The sequence below is a fragment of the Polypterus senegalus genome, chromosome 9 (assembly GCF_016835505.1).
Source record: "Polypterus senegalus isolate Bchr_013 chromosome 9, ASM1683550v1, whole genome shotgun sequence".
NCBI lineage: Eukaryota > Metazoa > Chordata > Cladistia > Polypteriformes > Polypteridae > Polypterus > Polypterus senegalus.
Genome location: NC_053162.1, coordinates 90882901 through 90904442, shown reverse-complemented (window position 1 = coordinate 90904442; position 21542 = coordinate 90882901). Strand labels below are relative to the sequence as shown.

General features: G+C 35.4%; 1 protein-coding gene across 2 annotated transcripts in view; it reads right to left on the bottom strand.

Annotated features, from left to right (window-relative positions):
- The window catches only part of meak7 (MTOR associated protein, eak-7 homolog), a 38149-nt gene extending 27311 nt beyond the window's left edge, over nt 1–10838 (bottom strand). Inside the window, exons 1-4 of one of the 2 annotated variants that reach the window (XM_039763472.1) lie at nt 10752–10838; nt 8283–8449; nt 4052–4285; nt 2589–2733 (exon numbers count right to left, since the gene is read on the bottom strand). In XM_039763472.1, the coding sequence (XP_039619406.1) occupies nt 2589–2733; nt 4052–4285; nt 8283–8435 (532 nt within the window). In that variant the 5' untranslated portion in view covers nt 8436–8449; nt 10752–10838. The remainder of the gene's footprint in view (nt 1–2588; nt 2734–4051; nt 4286–8282; nt 8450–10751) is intronic. The other variant, XM_039763473.1, reaches the window with a different exon arrangement.
- Between the last annotated feature and the right edge of the window lie 10704 nt (nt 10839–21542).

Below are 21542 nucleotides of genomic sequence, written 5' to 3'. Positions count from 1 at the left end.
TTGAATAATGCGACTTTGCTTCGTTTACCGTTAAGTATGGGCATGTCTTGAAGCGATCAGGTAAAAAAATACCATAGCTAGTCCATTTTAATATCAGTGCCGGAAGTGTAGCAGGCGGCTGGCGCAGAATTAGAAAAACAGTTTGCATATAGCCTACTGTGTTTAATTCATTCAAGGGGGAAAGCTCTGACAATTGAACTTGATTTACCAACAGAGATGACCCTACTATGGTGATCGCGCTAGATTTACCAAGGGGGGGCACCTAGCCTGCTCTAAAAATTGTGGAGGATTGTCCCCCCAATGGGTCATGATGACGAAATTGTTGAGAAACACTGCATTAGGTTAACCATATACAGTATTTTTACAGTCTAAAAAAAGGTACAATTAACAGTTAAAAATGATCTAAAACATAAAAATGAATGTGTATGAATGTGTATTTAAATTCAAGCTATGTTTTAGCTGCCAATATTAATTTATTGTTTTAATGTGCACAAATATTTTTGGACAACTGTTGCATTGCTATATACAGTAACCTCTCCTCGATCGTGGGGGTTGCGATAGGTGAAAATCCGCGAAGTAGAAACCATATGTTTGTATGGTTATTTTTATATATTTTAAGCCCTTATAAACTCTCCCATACTGTTTATAAATATTCTCCGCACAGTTATACAGTAAACCCTCGTTTATCGCGGTTAATCCATTCCAGACTCTACCGCGATAAATGAATTTCCACGAAGTAGGATTCTTTATTTATAAATCTAATATTTTCACAGTTAGAGCATAGAAAACCTGTTTACCTTCTAAATATGTTTTTTAACATTATTAGAGCCCTCTAGAGACCCTTTAGTCAAAAGTTTAAACTGTGCTCCATGACAAGACAGAGATGAGAGTTTTTTCTCACAATTAAAAGAATGCAAACATATCTTCCTCTTCAAAGGAGCAGAGAATGTCAGAGAGAGAGAGAGAAAGAGAGAGAGAGAGAGAGACAGAGAGAGAGAGACAGAGAGAGAAAAGCAAACAATTAAAAATCAATACGAGCTGTTGGACTTTTAAGTATGCGAAGCACCGCGATAAAGTGGCTGCAAGAAAAAGGTAGCAATGTGAAGGTAGTCTTTCGGCATTTTTGAGAGGAGCATCCTTATCCTCCAGGCAAACAGCCTCTGTGCAAACAGCCCCTCTGCTCACACCCCCGATGTCAGGAGCAGAAAATGTCAGAGAGAGTGAGAGAGACAGAGAAAAGCAAACAATCAAAAATCAATACGTGCTGCTAGAGCTTTTAAGTGTGTGAAGCACCGCACGAGAAGCATATCGTATATCATTGAGGAGTTTTATTTAATACGTAATATGTGCTCTGATTGGGTAGCTTCTCGGCCATCTGCCAATAGCGTCCCTTGTATGAAATCAACTGGGCTGAAACTGAGGAAGCATGTACCATAAATTAAAAGACCCATTGTCCGCAGAAATCCGCGAACCAGCGAAAAATTCGTGATATATATTTAGATATGCTTACATTTAAAATCCGCGATGGAGTGAAGCCGCGAAAGTCTAAGCGCAATATAGCGAGGGATCGCTGTAGACTTGAAATGATGCCATATTAAAAAACAGAATGTAAAAATACTGTATATAATATGATAATATTGTAGTAACCATGCTTTTCTCTAAAACTCTTGAACCATCTCATATAGTTTTTTTCTCAAATTATACTTGAACACAACAAAATTCAAACATTTTACTATATTTCACTGGATGTGTCTATAACTAAAACAATGTTATACATCGTTTTTCAATATTTTATATTTAGTTAAATTTATACATCTACTAAGCCAATTTAAGCATCTTTAATGGAAATATTTCATTCTAATGTTAATTACAATAGAATTTTAATTATTTACTGTGTACGTTTACTATATAAAGATTATGGTGGTCTACAATTCTGACAATGTTTAAATGGATGAATGATTGGCAGCTGACAATCACTTAACTGTTGAATTATGGTAATGTGAATTGCACATTGCATTCAAAATGTAACATAATGATTATGCATATAAAACCTAATCCTTACCGGTTTTAAGGTGTATAGTGTACATGTCCTTACTTTAATGTAAAACCTGTATGCTCAGATTACCTTTTTGTTGAAGTTATTTATTACTTAGGGATTAACATTAAAATTACCAAAGCCTACGAAAAATCTCATAAATCCGGCTCACCTTAAATCCCTTTGCACCTCTCCGTCAGTGTCTTTTCTCTTGTAAATGTGCAAGCAGCCTACAATTCCATCCCCCCCACCGCTGCAGAACGAGCACAAAGTTCTCCCAGTTCCAGTCTGGACTGACTGACTATCTGGGAGTGAAGTGCTGGAGTTTTAAACTGTTGTAAATTTATCTTCTTCCCCTCCTGATCTGACCCTAAATAACAGCGCCAGTATAAATTAATACCAAAATTACACTTTTTTGCTGTTCAACTCCAATAAATTAATATTTAGATTCTGAAAACATCTAAAGTATTGTTCCAATATATCATCTGACTGAAAGATACATATACATAGTGGATATCAAAAACACAATCCAAATTAATTTTAAAGTTATAACCTGCTAGTTTTAGTTCTGATGTTAAGTGTACAGCCATGAGCTTCACTCCTTCTGTGATGTCCCTGGTCCCATCCAAACACCATCCTTTCAACAAGTCCCTGTGCTTCAACAGATGAAGTACTGAGGATATCAAAGTCTCTGTAAACTAAGAGAATAACAGACCAGTTACTACCTTCCAAAAGTGAGGCAATGCCATTTATATACAAACAAACTTCAAGCAGACAGAATAATAATTTGCTATTTCTTACTCCTTATCTCACCAGTTTACAGGTTTACAGGGAGCCAAAATCTGTCCAAGTAACAAAAAGATAAGGAAACACCTAATCCTTAAAGTAATTACTGTACTAATCCTTACTGTAATTTCATAGGTTCAAAAAGACATTTTTGAGATAAAATCATTTTTCAGCAAAAATCTTAAAAACTGAACCATGTTGCTTGAGTAAATATTCTGAGCTGCCCACTGTAACTGTAGCTGCAATTGAGATGCAATTTTAGCCATGTGTATAGAAGCAGTAGTTTGATAAAGAACTAAAATTGTTCTGACTTTTTAGCTGTTGCATGAATGTAACAAAGGTGACATAAATCTATGTTTTTAAAAGTACAACAAAAGATTGAGTACAGACGAGACTACAGTTGATTCTGTGCATGAATGGGATGAAACATTGAGGACATTGGTAGAAGAGGTATACATTGTATATCAATCATGTTTATCACTCAACACTACAAAACATTTTGTACAGTACAGAAAGAAAAAAAAATTCTAAAGTTGTATTTACTACTTCCAGGAATAGAAAAAGGTCTTGTGATTTTCGGCCAAAATTTAAGTGCACAAACCCCATATTGAACATGCTCCAACAAACACTACTTCTGCAATGAAAGCATCAGAAATACATCTTTTCAACATGGATAGGGTTATTAGTGAAAACATGAACAAAAAAAAATGATGAAGCACGGTGATACAAGCAAATACATGAGGCATGTTTCAGTTATCCAAAAAAAGGAAAAGGCTCATTATGTAGCAGGGCTGTCATCCCAAACATAAGCCAAAGATGCAATATACTTATAAACTGAATAAGCTGGAGTAAACTGGCTAAAATGATTGGGAAAAATTAGTATTAGTCACCTTGCAAAACTGGCAGGCACAGATTCCAAATGGTTGTTCATTCAAACATTAAAATGTGGCATCTGGATATTTATGCAGAATATTTCAGCTTTTTACTTTGACAGCTGCTAAAAACAAATTTAAATTTGCTAAGAAAAATATTTTAGTTAGGCAGACTGCCAAAATAAATATAATTTGTAATCCTGTAATAGTTGAAAACTTTTAAAGGGTCTGCATATTGTATCCTTTTTACAGATTAATTGAGGCATAGAAGACTAAATATTTTTAAGCATTTAAACTAGAACTGATCCATTAGCATGAAATTTTAAAGAAAACAAAAAAGTGAAGGATTTATTCATACCTCTAATATTTGCCCCCCCTTCACATGTTGCTCTTTGCTTCCTGTAATCATGGACAGAACTAACATTGCCTTTTCATGTGTATTTCCTCTCAGTATGTATGAAAGGAATATGATCAGCTGTTCTTTACAGATATGAAGACTTGCAGGAGACCCTTTTTCTGATGGGTCCAGATTTCGCATGGCATTGAAAAGTTGAATGGTAATAGCATCAGGAAGTGCTTCTTGCAAGTAGCCCTGGAAAACCAAATAAGAGACCATCTTATCTAAAAAGCAATACAGTGCATTAATAATACAATTATTTATTTTGATTGTTGTCAAAAATATGTAATTTACACCTTTTTTGGAAGTAGGCTTGATTAGAGCAAAGATATCCTGTTCCACCCTAGCTGTGCTTTTGCAAGAACTTCAATTTGCATTAACGCTCCAATGATAACTTCAAGGGGTCGGAAAGGAGTAAAAAATCATATTTAAAATAATCACACACAAATATGTCATACATAATTTGTTAAATACTACTTCTAAATTGATATAAAGCTTTAAAAACAATGTATAGTAGGCTAGTGCTGATTCTGTATGTTTTTAATGAGAAACTCCCCTGTGATGACACAGTAAATAGTGCTTCAAAAGTGGAGTAGAACTAAAAACACATTTTAAAAAATACACAACATGAGCCTATACTTCAGTTTTTTTTTATTTAGGGTTCATAAAATGACCTGGAAATATTTACATATATACTCATTTCAAACATTATTTAAACATTCTGATACAATGCCAGCTCAAATTTAAGTGCTGCCAATCTGTTAAAATGCATTAAAAATTAAATCTGCATCAAAAGCAATAATACACCAAAAAAAAAATGCTTATTACCAAAAATACCATGAAAAATAATTGTGCTTCACAGAAGGTCTATGGGAAAAGAATTCATAACAAGACAGGATTAATTACTAAACAAAAGTATTCATTTTCATCATTATTAGTATTTTAATAAAATTAAAGAAAAAATATCATTTACAAATATATAGTTCTTTGCAATGTTAATTCCTTGAGTTTCAAAGCATCCAAAACATTAAACAATATTACAATATATGAAGGACAAAAAATGATTGTCAAATAAAAAGACAGAGTGCTTTACTGATTCCTGAAGGGATGTTCCCTTGCCCCAGCAGCTACATAGAACGCAAACAAAAAATTATTACATCAGTGCAATAACAAGGACTATGCTCAAAATACAATAATATCATAATAATATAAATAAATATTGCCCATATTTGAGTATGTTGGCAAAGGCAAGCATGACTGAAGGAGGCATTATACAGTGGCACAGACCAAAGAAACAGCTTAAGAGAAGGACTACATGCTCACCAAGGGCCAAAACTCTTGGCACTTTTAAATAATATTCTTCAATTTATTGAAAAGTTAAATAATAAATGAATTAAATATAACAAAGCTGAACATAAGATGCACTATTGTACTGTCTCATAACAGACAAAGAAGTCCTCATCAGAAAGGAAACCCAGGCTGCTAAGTACTGTATATTTGTTAAATGTATGGCAAATCACTTCGTAAGCATTCTACACTTGTAACATATAGCCTGTTATGAACACAATTGTTACACTATGCCATCCGCTAGAGAAGTGGATAATGTTCAGAAAGGTTAACCAGCAAAAAACTACACCACTCCCCAGCCAATTGCCACCCAATCAAAGAAAACATTATTTGAAAAAGTACAGTTAAACCAAAAGGAATACTGTTGTTGAACAATGTTAAAAACACCAATAACAGCACATATAAAAATATATATAAAATACAACAAAATAACAGAATAACAACATAAAAACTAATAGTGAACCTTCTCACCTCAGTTGTCCACCCTCTTGTACAAGCTATTAATATTTGCCCTTCACTCCAAATATATCTTCTTATATAATACACTACTGTGGCTATCCGTTTGTCTGTCCAGGATTTTAAATCACGTGCAGCTTGCAAACCGTTTGACCTATTGACCTGAAATTTGGTACACATACACTACGTGGCGTCTACTATCTGCTTTCAGGGTGATGATTGACCTCCAAGGCTATTCTCCTTTTTATTTTATTTTATTGTAGAATCAACTCTCAACAGCGGCCAGATTCTACCACCTTCGCCGTCACTTCTCCTACCTCTTCATATCTTAAATCATTCTTGAGGCAGATTGAAGACTTAAAGGAAAAAATAAAGGAAATGTATTAAAGTAATTTCAACACAAATACTGACGAAAGAAGAGAAGAAGCGGGGCACTAGGGTGGAGAAAAGAAGAGCTGCTCAGGAAGCAGCAAGCACATCAACCTCAGAGCAAATGAATGCTAAACGTATAGAGAAAGAAAGAGTATGAAAACTATGAATGCTCAAGTGTATTCACTGCACGTTATTGTGCAGTGCATCATTACTTGGTATAAAGATATTTAGAAAAAGATTTAAAGCAAAACAACTTGACATATTTATGTACACCAATAATGTTATATGAAAATGTTCTGTGTTATTGCTTTCGTGGCCAGTTTAAACTATACAGAAGAATCAGAAACAGAATAATGGATTCGGACAGTGCTGCTCCAGTGAAAGTCAACAAGTTGAATTCACCACCAGAATACACCTAAGAACAGGATTAACCTTACACAGAAGCAAAGGTCCCTCCAACAGGGTGTCCATCCACTTCTTCATTGTCTTCAAGGTCTGAGAAAGAAAGTCCTTAGGATTATATTTGCCTTGTCTCCTTTTGGAAGCAATTGCTGCAACTTCTTCTTTCTGTTTGTTTTATTTATTTCTGCTTTTTATTGTTATCAGCAGTACTAAATTAATATATACAGAGTGTCCATAAAGTCCATGTGCAATTTAAAATAGTTGTACCTTTGTAAGTATATGTGATAGAAAGAATTCATAAAAAAAGGATTAGAAAGCTTGAAGTATCTAATTTTTTTTTTGTCTACAGAAGTTTTAATTTTTGCCATATTTGGGGAACTAAAAATCCACATAAATCTGTTGAACATGAAAGAGATTCTATTAAAGTGTGGTTTGCTTTGGGAAAAGCAATCGAGTCATAACAACATGTCTTTCAAAAAACAATGGCCCTAATGGTGATAGCTATTTAGAAATGCTGTAAAATTACTTTATTCCTCAACTTGAACAATTAGGACTGATAGAGAATACAGTGTTTCAACAAAATGGCGCTCCTTGTCACTTTGCTTTGCATGTTAGATAGTTTCTACAAGAGAAATTCCCTAACAGATGGATTGGAAGAAGTTGACCATTTTCTTGGCCTCCACGTTCACCAGGTTTGACTCCATTGGATTTCTTTTTATGGGGACATGTGAAAACTAATGTTTATTCAACCAAACCTCAATCTTTTGAAGACCTGTATTACTGAAAATCAGCTTGAAAATGTTTTCCCGAGAACTACAGAATCATATTACCCTTTGTATTAGTAATGATGGTGGACATTTTGAAAATTAACAAGAACAATAAAAAATGTAAGTGTTTCTTCTTTCTAATCCATTTTACAGATTCTATCACATATACTTACAAAACTATTTTAAATTGCACACTTACTTTATGGACACCCTGTATATAAATTTCCCGGTACAATTTTGCAGGCTATTTTTGCTTCCTCTTCTTCCTTCGCCTCCTAGTGTCATAATAGCCCTAATGATTGCTGGAAGTCAAGTATGGGTCCTTAAAACCGAAGCCGTCACCTTAAGTGTCTGTACAAATTCCCACAAGTACACTGTGCCACACAGATAAACAGCATAATGCTGAGACAACTTTAGAAAAAAAGAAAACCTGGGTTTATACTAATATACAGTAGATTTGCTACATATTAATAACCAGAACCTCTTAATAAACATAGACTGATTGACAGATGGTTAATCAATTTTCAAAAGGTTAGAAAAGTACTAAGCTCCTATTGTATTCTTTTTTGCCAAACAAACTTACTGCTATAAGTTCCACACCCTAAACCAAAAGAACAGTTAAAGGATTTTGCAGACAGGATTGCAAAAAAAAAAAAAAAGCACTACTGTCAAATTTTCCATTGTTCTATCAAGGGCCTTTAGATAGTATTGTTAAACAATACAAAATCTGCTAAAAAAATAATAATTATAAAAAAAGAATGCTACAAAAAAGTGTAATGGCATGCTCTACAACAAAATAAATGAGTATTACCAACTAAATTTTAAAGACACTGGTAGTATCACCTTGCCTTTAGCATTGTAGCAGTTATAGCCTTTTTGCCATTTGATGAACCACCCTCCATCTTCAGCAATTTATCAAACAATCCATTGATAGAAATTTGTTCATCTAGAGTAAAACGTGATAGATATGTATCCAAGGCACCACTGCCAGTGTTCCCCATTCTCTTAAATGGTTCTGCAACGTAAAAGCACAAACACAAATATCAATATAAAATAAAATCTATAATATACACTTGTAAAATGAAAAATAAAAATCTAGCATACTGAAATCTTTTGTATTTTTTTAACTAATATTAAATGTGCAACCCAAAAGCAGCAACATAACAACCATTTCATAACACTAAAATTGAGAAATGCAGATATTTTACCCCTCCAAGTGTTTGTTAATAGATAGACACAACTACACGCAGCATCAATTACAATCTTCTGTACATATTTTTGAACAAAACTCAGCAATATGAACTATAGTTGACAATCTAGCAAGAAATCCCTTGAATTCATAAATTCAAATCTTTTAAGTGTCAAGCTACAGCAATGCCCCCTTTTCATACTCTCCTTTTATTCGGTTAACTTGAAAGTTACATGACTGAGGGCCACTGCCAAACAGCCGGCACACTGTAGCTATTTTCGGTGTTGTATTATTCTCTCATATTGCAAAATATTATTGATTATAGTTTATTTACTCATTTAATCACTAAAATGATTTAAAACTATGAGAGAAATAGATAAAATTTAGAGCCCTGATTCACCATCAGAATCAATACATATTGGGTTTCATCATGAATGTGTTGCTTGACCAATTATCATCTTTGACATGGTTTCATTTATTGGTCATTTTCAAAAAATACTGTATAGTGACTACAGCTGGTAAAATGTAATTTACATTTACAGGATATATTGCTAATTTATATAAACACCTACTGTGTCTATTCTTTGTCAACAAAGTGTTAAGGTGGCATTCCTCTTAGTCTTATAAATTTGTAAAACACATAATCAAAGCAGGAAGAAATATTTGCTTATTTCTGTTGCTTAGCAATTAAATTTATGAGACTTTAAACATTTTTTTTATATGGTAGTAATAGTTATGTTGTGTCGAAATACACTTAATTTGTTGCCAATTTTGTCATTCATAAAAAAAGATTTGTTATTTCCCATGGTTACCAGCAACTTTAATTCTACCTCACAAGGGGACTGGTTCAGCTCCAGTTACCATCTATTTGGAGTTTGTATATTTCTGCAAGTATTTTCATATTCCCTCAATAAATCTTTGATGACTTGGGTGTTAAGACGAAGACTTTTAATATATGTTGGATTGTGTGTTGTGTGTATTCATGAGCATGCTCTGTTATGGCCTGGTGCCCCATTCCATTTTGGTTCTCGTTTTGCACCATATCTTGCCAGGATAGCATGCAGTCCTGAAGCCTGAATTGGTTTAAATGGCTTTTTAAAAAAAGTCTTGGAAATAAGTCACTAAAAGTGAATAAGTCTACATTTAAAGCAAGTATAATAACAAGAAATTTTACAAAATAACCTTTGAAAAATGTAACTCAAATATGAATCTAATAAAGACATTTACAAGAGGCTTTTTCTACGCTTACCTGAAAGAAAACATAGCTCAATATCCTTCTAGGTAGGATAGTAATATAAACATGCATTCACTCACTCAGGATGAATTTAATGAGCTGTAATGATAATTTCCTTACACAAGATTCTTATTGGATAGCTTTGATCTACTATAATATATTTATAGTGCAATTTAATATTGTTATTTGTAAAGTACAATATAAAAATGTTAAACCAGATCATTAAATATGAATATGTAAGTTAACAGAAATTGCAGGCAACAGTTGGAAAATGACAAACACACGTAATCACCATATTTATTACATTAATAATTACTTTAGTATAAGAAAAACAAAAAGCCTGAACCATAGGTTACTCAGTGATACACCTTACTTTGTCACCATCAAATACTACGTATATATATTTTCAAATCCAATCATAACCTTTTTCGGTCACATATGACTAGATTCTACATCAGTTGTATAGCGAACAGGGCAAAAAATCAACCCAGAACAAACCACCAGCTCACTGAATGGCATATGCGTTCATAAAGCATACACTCGTACGAGCTTACTGTACCAAACATCCCCTCTTTGAAATGCAGGTGGAACACTTTAAGCGCAGCAGGAAAAAAACATGCAGGCATACTCTTGTACGTGCCAACACCACACTGACAATACCCATCCATTGAAGAATATTCGCTTAAGTATATAAAGAACTTGGACGAGGTGTTTAAACTTACATGTATTCATGAGTTTATTTTAAACCAGTTGTTACATATCACCCAACTCGCGCATCATATGTCCACACTGAACACATTTTACGCAAAATGTAAGAATGCGATTATTTATTTATTTTTTTGCAATAAATGTAGTTTTAGTTACCTTATTTATTACTAATGAAACATTTCCTACCTTTTCCTCACCGTTACAATAGCCTCATATTTTTAACAACAACCATGAAACCTGAAGAGTTAACAAAACATCCCACCCCTGCCTAACTTTGACTGGTATGTAAGTGAACATGTAAGAAATAATTTGACCAATCAAGTGGAGAATCAGAGGTCTACTTTGATACCATTGGTTAAACTATTATGGATTGATACTTCCGGGGCGAAAGTCATCGAGAAGTCATCTCTTACTGACCTTCATTGAACCCTCCGAAGTCTTGCAAGTGCAGTTTGTCTGTTAGCACATAGCAATGCTAAAATATCGAAGAATCAACTTCCTACATAGTATATCATGAAGGTAATAAACCATGAAAAGTGGTAATTAAGTAAATTTTGTAGTCACGAGGAGATTGACGCGCGGCTCGCGTTTCACTTTCCATTTTTGACTTTAATTTATATAATTTAACCTAATGTCTGTGGAGGAATTAATTTTCTATTATTTATAAACGGATAAATGTAAAATTAAGGATCTCGTGAATATAGTGATAACTATATTAACACTAGTAATGTGTATAGCCTTAAACAAAAAATACTTCACCCTTCAGTAATGGACTCAATGTTCAGGAAGTGGACGTACAGAAGAAGTGACATTTTATTAAGAAATTCATTTACATTTATTTGCTTTTATCCAACGTGACTTAACATCATCCTGGGGAACTGTCTGAGAACCAGTGTTACAGAACAAGGTAACAAAATTGGTTGTCACAACTGATGAGCTCAGAACAAAAACACATGCTAGTTACAATTCGTTTTAAATTACAAAATATAACATCTGTTACACAGAAATTAACCAGCAAACAGAGATTTAAAACACTTGTTAAACACAGTGAAGGAATCACATTTCGAATGCAGGTGGGCAGCACATTCCATCAGCCAGGAGCTACACATCAAGAGTCTGGATTGAGATTTGATATCACGCAGAGGTGGCATCACCAGGCGCAGTTCATTAGCAGACCTGAGTTGTCAAGAAGGAGCCTAGGACCTCACAAGTGTCCCCATAAACACTCACCAGCCACTTTATTAGGTACAAGTGTTTGACTGCTTATTAACATAAATATCTAATCAGCCAATCACATGGCAGCAACTCAGTGTATTTAGACATGTAGACAAGTTCAAACCGAACATCAGAATAGGGAAGAAAAGTGACTTAAGTGACTTTGAACGTGCCATGCTGGTTGGTGGACTGAGTATTTCAGAAGCTGCTGATCTACTGGGACTTTCACACACAACCATCTCTAGGGTTTACAGAGAATGGTCCAAAAAAGAGAAAATACCCAGTGAGCGGCAGTTGTCTGGGTGAAAGTGACTTCTTGATGCCAGAGGTTGGAAGAGAATGGCCAGACTGGTTCAAGCTGATAGAAATTCAACAGTAACTCAAATAACCACTCATTACAGTCAAGGTATGCAGAAGAGCATCTCTGAATGCACAACATGTCGAACCTTGAAGCATATAGGCTACAGCAGCAGAAGACCACACCAGGTACCACTCCTCTCAGCTACGAACAGGCAACTAAGGCTACAGTTCTCACAGCCTCACTCACAACTGGCCAGTCGAAGTCTTGATTTCTGCTGTGACATTCAGATGGTAGGTTCAGAATTTGGCATCAACAACATGAAAGCATAGATCCATCCTGCCTTGTATCAACAGTTCAGGACTGGTGGTGGTGGTATAATGTTGTGGGGGATATTTTCATGGCACACTTTGGCCCCTTAGTACCAGCTGTACATCATTTAAATGCCACAGTCTACCTGAGTATTGTTGCTGACCGGGTCCGTCCTTTTATGACCACAGTGTACCCTTCATCAGATGGCTACTTCAGCAGGATAACGTGCCATGTCACAAAGCTCAAATCATCTAAAACTAGTTTCTTGAACATGACAAATGACTTCACCATACTCAAATGGCCTCCACAGTCACTAGATCTCAGTCCAATAGAGCACATTTGGAGTATGGTGGAATGGGAGATTCACATCATGGATGTGCAGCTGACAAATCTGCAGCAACTACGTGATGCTATCATGTCAATATGGACCAAAATACTTAAGGAATGTGTCCAGCATTTGTTGAATCAATGCCATGAAGAATTACAGCAGTTCTAAAGGCAAAAGGGAGTACAACCCGGTACTAGCAAGGTGCACCTATAAAGTGGCCAGTGAGTGTATATTGGTGCTGACCCACTGACTTCTCTGTAGGCAAGTATCAAGGATTTGAACTTAATACATGCCGCCATAAGAAGCTAAAAAGAGAAGTGACATGTTCCTACCTTGGTTGGTTGAGAATTAGATATGTTGTATTTTGAATAATCTGAAATTACTTAGTGACACATGCTCATGCCCCTGCTAGTAGAGAGTTGCAGTAGTCTAGATATTACAAGACCAAAACCAGGATCAGGACTTGTGCTGCACACTCTGTTAGATACAGTCTGATATGCAAAAATCTAAGCTAGGAAATGATTTATTGGCCCAGAACAGAACAAAATGTTACAATCGTTTGCATTGGTTAAAACCGACATTTTTGAGAACACAAGCATTGCATTTAGTCATTTAGATGAAGGACAGCTTCCTGTACCATATCCAACCTAACATCAGGTAACTGGTCCTTTAGGAAGGCACTGGTCAATGAAGGGTCAAGAATGCATTCAAGTTAACACTGCAAAATTTATCACAGCTTTGGTTATACCATGAGCAAGTAGTAGGTGTTAACTTCATGTAGGCATTCTCAGGAGGTGGCACCTGTTTTGGTTAGGTATTATCTTGAAAAATAACATAAAGAAGGCCATGCCAGGGGCGACAGAGTTTCCTTGGGGTATCATTGTGCAGTTAAACTGAGCCTAACAAGAAGCAGAATCAATTAACTATCATTGCATACTGTGTCCAACACATGGCTTTTAGCCCCTGTGTTTGGGTTTTAAGCACCACTTGTCTGGTTTTGGAAATGTTTGCTATAATGTAGAGAGAGGAGAGGTTGGGAGCACGTGCTTATACCCAGGATGAAAGTTAAGGACCTTTCTCAAGTAGTGTCACTTCTGGCGTTTACAAGATTCTGTTGGCGCAGATCCCTAGCCTCTGAGCCACCACTCTACCCTAAAGTGTGACCAAAAAAAAACAACAAATAAGCAACTTTCAATAAAATTCTGTTATTATTTATGGTCACATTATTATACTTTAGTTACTGTCTGCCTCTGGTCATTTAAGGCCAATTGTGTCATTTAAAAAGCAATCTCTTAACAATGTTCAATTATTATAATATTGTTGTATGTACAGCAATGGGCAAAAGTAGGTTTACAGTTGTCTGTCTGACAAAAGACATGCAGGTTATGAAAACAGTTTTATTTATTAACTCCAAAGAATGTCACAGTGGCACAGGTAAAATCGTGTAAGTGGTCAAATTGCCAGCCTTTATTATTCTTATACTCTAATTACTACACTCAAGCACACTTTAATAATAATAAGAAGACAAATAATACAAATAAATAATAGAATAATTAATAAATAACTAATAATACAAGAATAAAGTCTGTGTTTTGCGTACTCACGGGTATATTCATGTATTTACAGTAAATTTATAAAGTACAAGTGCATTTGATGTATATATTTTGGAGGTAGTTCACAGGAGGAAACCTTAAAGTGGATGAATAGTCATTTAAGATGAAAAAGAGAGAAGTCTTAAGGTAAGGAAGTAATACTCACTAATCAGCTAATCATAAAGAGAACTAATAAAGAAGTAGAAAAAATTCTGGAATCCTAAAAAATGAAATGGCTACACATTTAAACAGTTCCAAACGTGGAATGCAAAAGACCCAAACGATTCAACATCTTCCAAATACAGAATATCTCACTGCCCTCGCCCCCAAACACAAAGGTAGTTCTGCTGTAAAAGCCCATAAAACACCAGAGCAACATAAACTTGCACTCTCAACAAACCATTCATTGTCTATCCAAATTCTTGCTAACATTACACTACACAAAACACTGCAACATTAACCTTAATGTATCATGGCGTTAAACTGCATACTCCACTTGCTATTAATCTCCTGTAGAAAAGCAGTTGCAGACCTGTATTAAAACAGACATCTATGATAATTTTCTGTTTCATGCACCAACTACAAGTTAACCTGAGTTCATTTTTTTAGGAAAAATCATTTTTATTGTAAGTTTTGCTTAATAAGGAAATGCATTTAGTTAGTCTTTTAAAATAACATCCTGACTTTACATTGGCATCAGGAACAAACTGTAGAAGGAAACAAGTTAATTTTCACAGCAACTTATTTTGTTAGCTAGTATGGAATACATAGCAGAAACGTACTGGCAATAACAAAAGCTCAGTCTTAAACAACGTCCTGTGTAAAAAATAATGTCTGATATATATTTAATGTTTGATATATATGTTATAAATAAAAAACCCTGTCATCCACTGTTCCTTGGTTTGACTAGCAATAAACAAATGAGATGCTCAAGACTGTAGAAGTGACCTTTGAAAATAAGCTGGGCAGGTTCAGCTGAGTTCAAATCACAGTGATGTATTTTCTTCAATTTGCTGCAGGCATACAGTATGTTAAATATATTGGAAAAGCCACTTAACTAAAGTTATGAGATGGTTCAAGGTGCAGGCCTCCACAGCTCTGTGATTTAGCAGCTCTGCTAAACAGCCAATAGGATTGCAAGTTTTTGTAACCTGGTTTACTCGACTTAAGTCAGATATCCCTCCCCTAACCCTAATCTTAACCATAATGTAACCAGGCTTTTCACTGACGTATATTCTAAGGAGACAACCTGTTCAATGAAGTGGATCTCTGGAGGTCTGCAACTAGAGTCTATTGAAAGTTTCAGGAAAACAGAAAAAGGTCAGTGATATTAAACACATTGGGCATGGCAGTCATAACTATAAAATACAAATTAAATTAATCACATGAACTTTTGATATGTTCAAATCATTGGTTTGTTTGGCTGTTTTAAATACAGTTGAGTGTTTTTTCAAGCTGAAGTACACCTCGCAACTAAATGATTTACCCACTTTGGTGGTCACGTATTAGACCTGCTGTGTACATTTGACTTATCTGTTGGAAACTAGTACAACATTGAGCTTATCTGTAAATTCCAAATTTCTTTCAAAAATGTAAAAAATATCTGTCACTCTATCCTTGCTGGATCCATTTTGATCTTTTTCCATCTTCCCCTATTCCATCCACATTAGGTAGTCTTGTTGACTACTATAACTCAGTCCTTCATTTGACACTAGATAACGTAGCTCTTTTTAAACATAATGAGGTTTCATTTAAGCATTCAATTTCATAGTTTACCTCAGAATTACGATCTGTGAAAGCAGCTGGCTGATGCTTTGAGAAAATGTCAATAGAATAGGCTTTCACTAACCATCAAATGGCATTCAGAAATATACTAACTTCAGCCAAGAATACCATATGGCAGAATAATAATGAGTGGACATGATAACCTGAGGGATCTGTTCTCTGTAGTTAATAAACTACTTCAACCTTCACCTGGCCGGATCACCTCATAAACTGAAGATTGTGAAGGATTTTTAAAAATTAAAAAGGTGACAATTCAAGTAACACAAAGCCATCTCCATTTATATTTCTCTATCTTCCCTATCCAAACACTACTTTATCAAATTTTCACCAGCTACATATATGTTTATTAATGACTTGCTCTGTAAGATGAGGCCTACTACTTGAGTACTGCACCCCATCCCACCGTACTTCTCAAATCCTGCCTTCGTGCCATAATCTCTGCTGTTATGGCAATAACAAATATATCCCTTAACACCGTTTCTGTGCCAGGTGCCTTTGAAATCACTTCTCCAACGCCAGTGTTAAATAAGTACAGTCTTGATGTTGACAGTTTGCACAATTTTCAGCCACTAACCTTTTCTGTGAAACATTCTCAAGCATGTTGTGGCCTCTGCCTCTCAACTTACTATTTACTTAACTTATAATAAGCTAATAGAACCTTTTTAGTCTGGTCTCAGAGCACCAGACAGCTGAGAATCTTCTCGGCTTTGGGTAACTAATGATTCGCTTATGGCGGCATACTCTGGGCAAACCAGCGCATTGATTCTGTTAGATGTTAGTACAGCATTCGATACTGACAAGCATGATATTTAACTGTCCAGAATGGAGAACATTCTTGGGACCTCGGGGACTGTCCTCCTGTGGTTCAAGCCCAATGTGATTGATAGGAAAGAGTTTGTCTTGGCAACAGCAGGTCAGGCTTACCACCAGTCACAGAAGGTGTTCATCAAGGCTCTGTCCTTGTCCCTTTGCTGTTCAGTATTAGCCATATTATTTATAGCTTTGGACTGAGTTATCATTTTTATGCAGATGATTCTCAGATCTACTGTATTTCAGTGTTAAAAGTGAAAGTTCATGAGATATTGCTCGCTCTTTGAAATCAAAACCTGCATGGACTATAACTCTTTAAAATTAAACTGCAACAAAACCAAAGTTATGCTAATCAGCACTAAGGCTCAGCTTAAGAAATTGAGTGCCTTTTCAGTCACTCTTGATGATGATCTTATCAGACCTTCTTCTACTGTAAGGAATTTTGGTATCATTTTTGATTCCTTCCTTATTTATTCTTTACACATAAATCACATTAGGAAACATTCTTAATTCCTCCTCTTTAACATGTGCCATGTTCGCTCATTCGTCTCATTTAATAATTTGTCTTTGTTTTATTACATCTTTCATAGACTACTCTAATTCACTGCTGATGGATACCGATTCTAATTAATTATCACAGCTCCAGTTGCTTCAGAACTCTGCTGCAAAATTCTTTGCACAAACCCGCAACGATGAGCACATAATGCCCATCCTGCTCCACCTTCAGTGACTCCCTGTGTCTCACAGAATTTAGTATCAAATTTGGTTAATAACCTACAAAGGTTTAAATGGATTTGCACCCGACTACATTAGTAACCTCCTCCATCACTATTCTCTTGTTCGCCAAGTAAGGTCCATTGGTTCTTGCAATCTCATTGCATGTTGGAACAACCTCCCTAAATTAAGGATATCAGCTGACTCAATTAATTCCTTTAAAAAACAACTTAAATCTAATTTGTTCAGAAAGGCTTTTATTTTGCCCGGACTTTCTGACCCGTCTTTCAGCTTACCCTTTCTATCCAGATGCTTAGGATGATTTACATTTGCATCACAAATTATGTGTTTTGGTCATTATTTTCTTATATTTTGTATTTTTTTCTGGTTTATTGTCTTTTATTCTGTTTCAGTGCTTTTTATACAGTATTTTGTATTTATCTGTATTTAGTTTTTAATGTGGATATCATTTAAATCCAATGTTATATATCCCGTGTTGTTCTTTCAGAATTTTTGTGAAGCACTTTGAGCATGGGGAAGGCATTATTAAAATACAATGCATTAATATTAAGGCATTATGAAGGCATTTGCTCTCTTTGGTTTTGTATGATAGGTCTTGTCATATGACTTCTGAGTCTGAGTGGATGTGTAAGCATCAATACATTTAGCAAGGTAAAGGAGAACTAAACCATGGCTTTACAAGTTGATGATTTTGAAACCAATTTCAATTTTAAGTGGATGACAGTGAAGAGATTTGTATGATACTGTATGATTATACTTTTTTTTTTTAGAAGCTTTCTTGCTATGCTTAATGTTGAATGAATTAGGACATGACAAGAGATTCAGAAGCCTGGGTTCGCTTCCCGGGTCCTCCCTGCGTGGAGTTTGCATGTTCTCCCCGTGTCTGCGTGGGTTTCCTCCGGGCGCTCCGGTTTCCTCCCACAATCCCAAAGACATGCAGGTTAGGTGGATTGGCGACTCTAAATTGGCCCTAGTGTGTGCTTGGTGTGTGGGTGTGTTTGTGTGTGTCCTGCGGTGGGTTGGCACCCTGCCCAGGATTGGTTCTTGCCTTGTGCCCTGTGTTGGCTGGGATTGGCTCCGGCAGACCCCCGTGACCCTGTATTCAGATTCAGCGGGTTAGAAAATGGATGGATGGATGGATGGAAGAGATTCAGAACAAGAAAAACCAGCACTCACTTATGCATGATACAAAGCTACATTAAAGTGAAAGGTGGAATGATACAGGAAAAAAGTCATACCTCAAATAAGTTGCTTTTTAATGTCAAAGTCTTATTTCTGAAAATCAAAAGCCTAACTTGCAGTTCATAATACGTGTCCATTCTAAACTTGTGATTTCCCTGGTGCCTTTAAATCCCTCTAGTTGTAGGGATAAGCTCATGGTGATGTGGGTAGATGCCATTGTTTTCTGACAGAAAGCTATTTGTGAAGTGTTAGAACTTTGTTTCAGGTATGAAGGTCATTAGCAGGAGTACATTAGGGGAACTGTCTTATTTTTCTTTGTTTTTATGTTCAAAACCACTCCAATGTATTTCATTTACTGAGCTTGTCATATCATTCCTTGAATATAGGTAGTTTCAACAATAGAGATCAGGAGAATGTCCTGTGGTGTAGGGACAATCACCTAAACATGAACAAAGGAGTTTGGTGGCAGACTTCAAGTCACCATCATGGGAAAGTCTGTGGATCAAGAGACCAACCAAGACCTCCTGTGAAAGAAGGGCCAGGGCAGGCTTTACTTTTAAGCAGGCTTAGGCCTTTTATTGTGTGTGAGAGTTCTACCAGTCTGTGCATGGTAGTGTGTGGCTATACTGTATGCATGGGCTGCTATGAGAGTTAAAACAGCTTCAGGGGATGTTTAACACCTGAATAAACAGATTAGAAAAGTCAGTTGCATTAAAGGACTGACCCAAAACCCACTTGATAGACTGACAGAAAATAATAAGGCTTCATGACTAACAGTCCCCATCCTCTTCATGAAACAATGTCATTGAGCAGTTGTAGCCATCCATATTTAGAACTAATCATTTGGCATTTACAGTATAATTTTTGTACTGGGTACAATCAAAATGTGCTCACTTCCTATAAGAATATCAAGTCATTATTAATGTCCTTCTGAAAGTAAAAACATCTAACACTGTCACCATTATCAGGACAATGAAGGACTCTGAATGATAAAACTGTCTAATATGCATCTATTTGAACAGATGTAAACGATGTATTGCTTATAATGAAAAAAATACCTTTTTATTAAAGATCTTGAAAAATTGGGGTAAATGTAAGCATGATCTTGAGGGAAAATGTAATTAAACAAAAATTGTGGGTGAGAGCCAGTGGGGTCAGCAACAACCCTGAATTGGATTAAACAATTTTTAGAATGTTATATTTCACATGATGATATGTTTTCAATATGCCAACATTTCTGAAACTGAATCTTTCTTTTCTCAAAAAAATTATTAAAGTATATTGCAAATGGTTTAATCCCAATTTTTGAGCTTATGCAATGCATACAATGTATCCAAATATTTTTTTAATTAAAGAAGTTTGATGGCTAAAATGAATTGTAATTCTTTCCTGTACCTAAAGGTGGTGCAAGAAACCTTTCAGCTGCAGTTTATTTCTTGAAATGAAGTGAGCAGGAAATAAGTGAAAAATACAATCAATACCATTTAAGGAGAAGCAGAATACTGTGTGTTTATGGGGCGTGAGACATGTAAATGTAGGTTTGGCCCTTCAGTAATCAGAGAAAGATAAGGAAATGCTATTGGAACACTGTTTGCATGCTGTCATTAATTTGAAAAACTCTATATGTGTTTTATTTAATGAGTGCATTTCAGCTCGTATTAGGTTAGGCTTCCACTTTATGAATTAAGCAGGGCTGACAGTGTTATGTTTTAGATATTTTACTTTCATATGATGTATTTCTGTGTATGTCTGTGTCTGTGTGTTTGTATTTAAGCAGCATGTGTATATATACACATATATTTACAGTATATGTATACATATATATTTATATGAAGTATATACAATACTGTGCAAATGTCTTATTCTACCTAAGAAAATTAAAACTAGTTACCATGGCAGAAAGTGCTTATTTGCTCATGACATCACTGTATAACTTTGAAATAAAGACAAATAAACATTTATACAATAAAAAGTAATTCAAATTCCTTGTGTTTTCTGAAAACCTGTTCTGTGGGATGGCTAAAACACCACACAATTGATTCCCAAATTTCTGTCCAATTCCCTGCCATTCCATTTATTTGTTAAATTCCACTTGATTCAGATTAATGAAATGGTAAAGAGATGAACCAGATATGCTGGTGGTGAAATGTAATAAATAAACAGGTATCGTGAATGATAAGTACTCATACTGGGTACTTCAGGGAGAAGTCTGGAAATGACTAGGCCAAAATAAAATCATACCTTTCTATAAATAAGGCCATATTCAGCAAGCAATGGCACACTAATCTATATTTTCAAGATGTGGTGTTCAAGCTGTTATAAAAAAAAATAACCGTAAATGTCCTTAAGAGACAAAAGGAAGTCAAGTGCTTCCTTATTATCTGGCAGAGTCATCTGACAGTCTTTGGTCAAGCAAAAAGACTTAAAAGACATATTGCAGCTAAACTGTTCCTGCCAAGGCAACAGCGGCAGTGATTACATTACGCAAAACACAATTAAGCATGAATCAACAATCAGTGGCTGAGACCAAATTTGAAATTTTTGGTTCATGAACAAGAGCATATCAGAAGAACAGTTGTTGAGAAGTATGGATGCCCTATCTGCAGCCTTCTCTAAAGAACGGTAACAGCTTTGTCATAGTGTAGGAATGTATTTAAGCCAAAGATGTAGATGATCTGTCAAAATCAATGGAAAGATGACTGCTGTGAAATATCAACGGG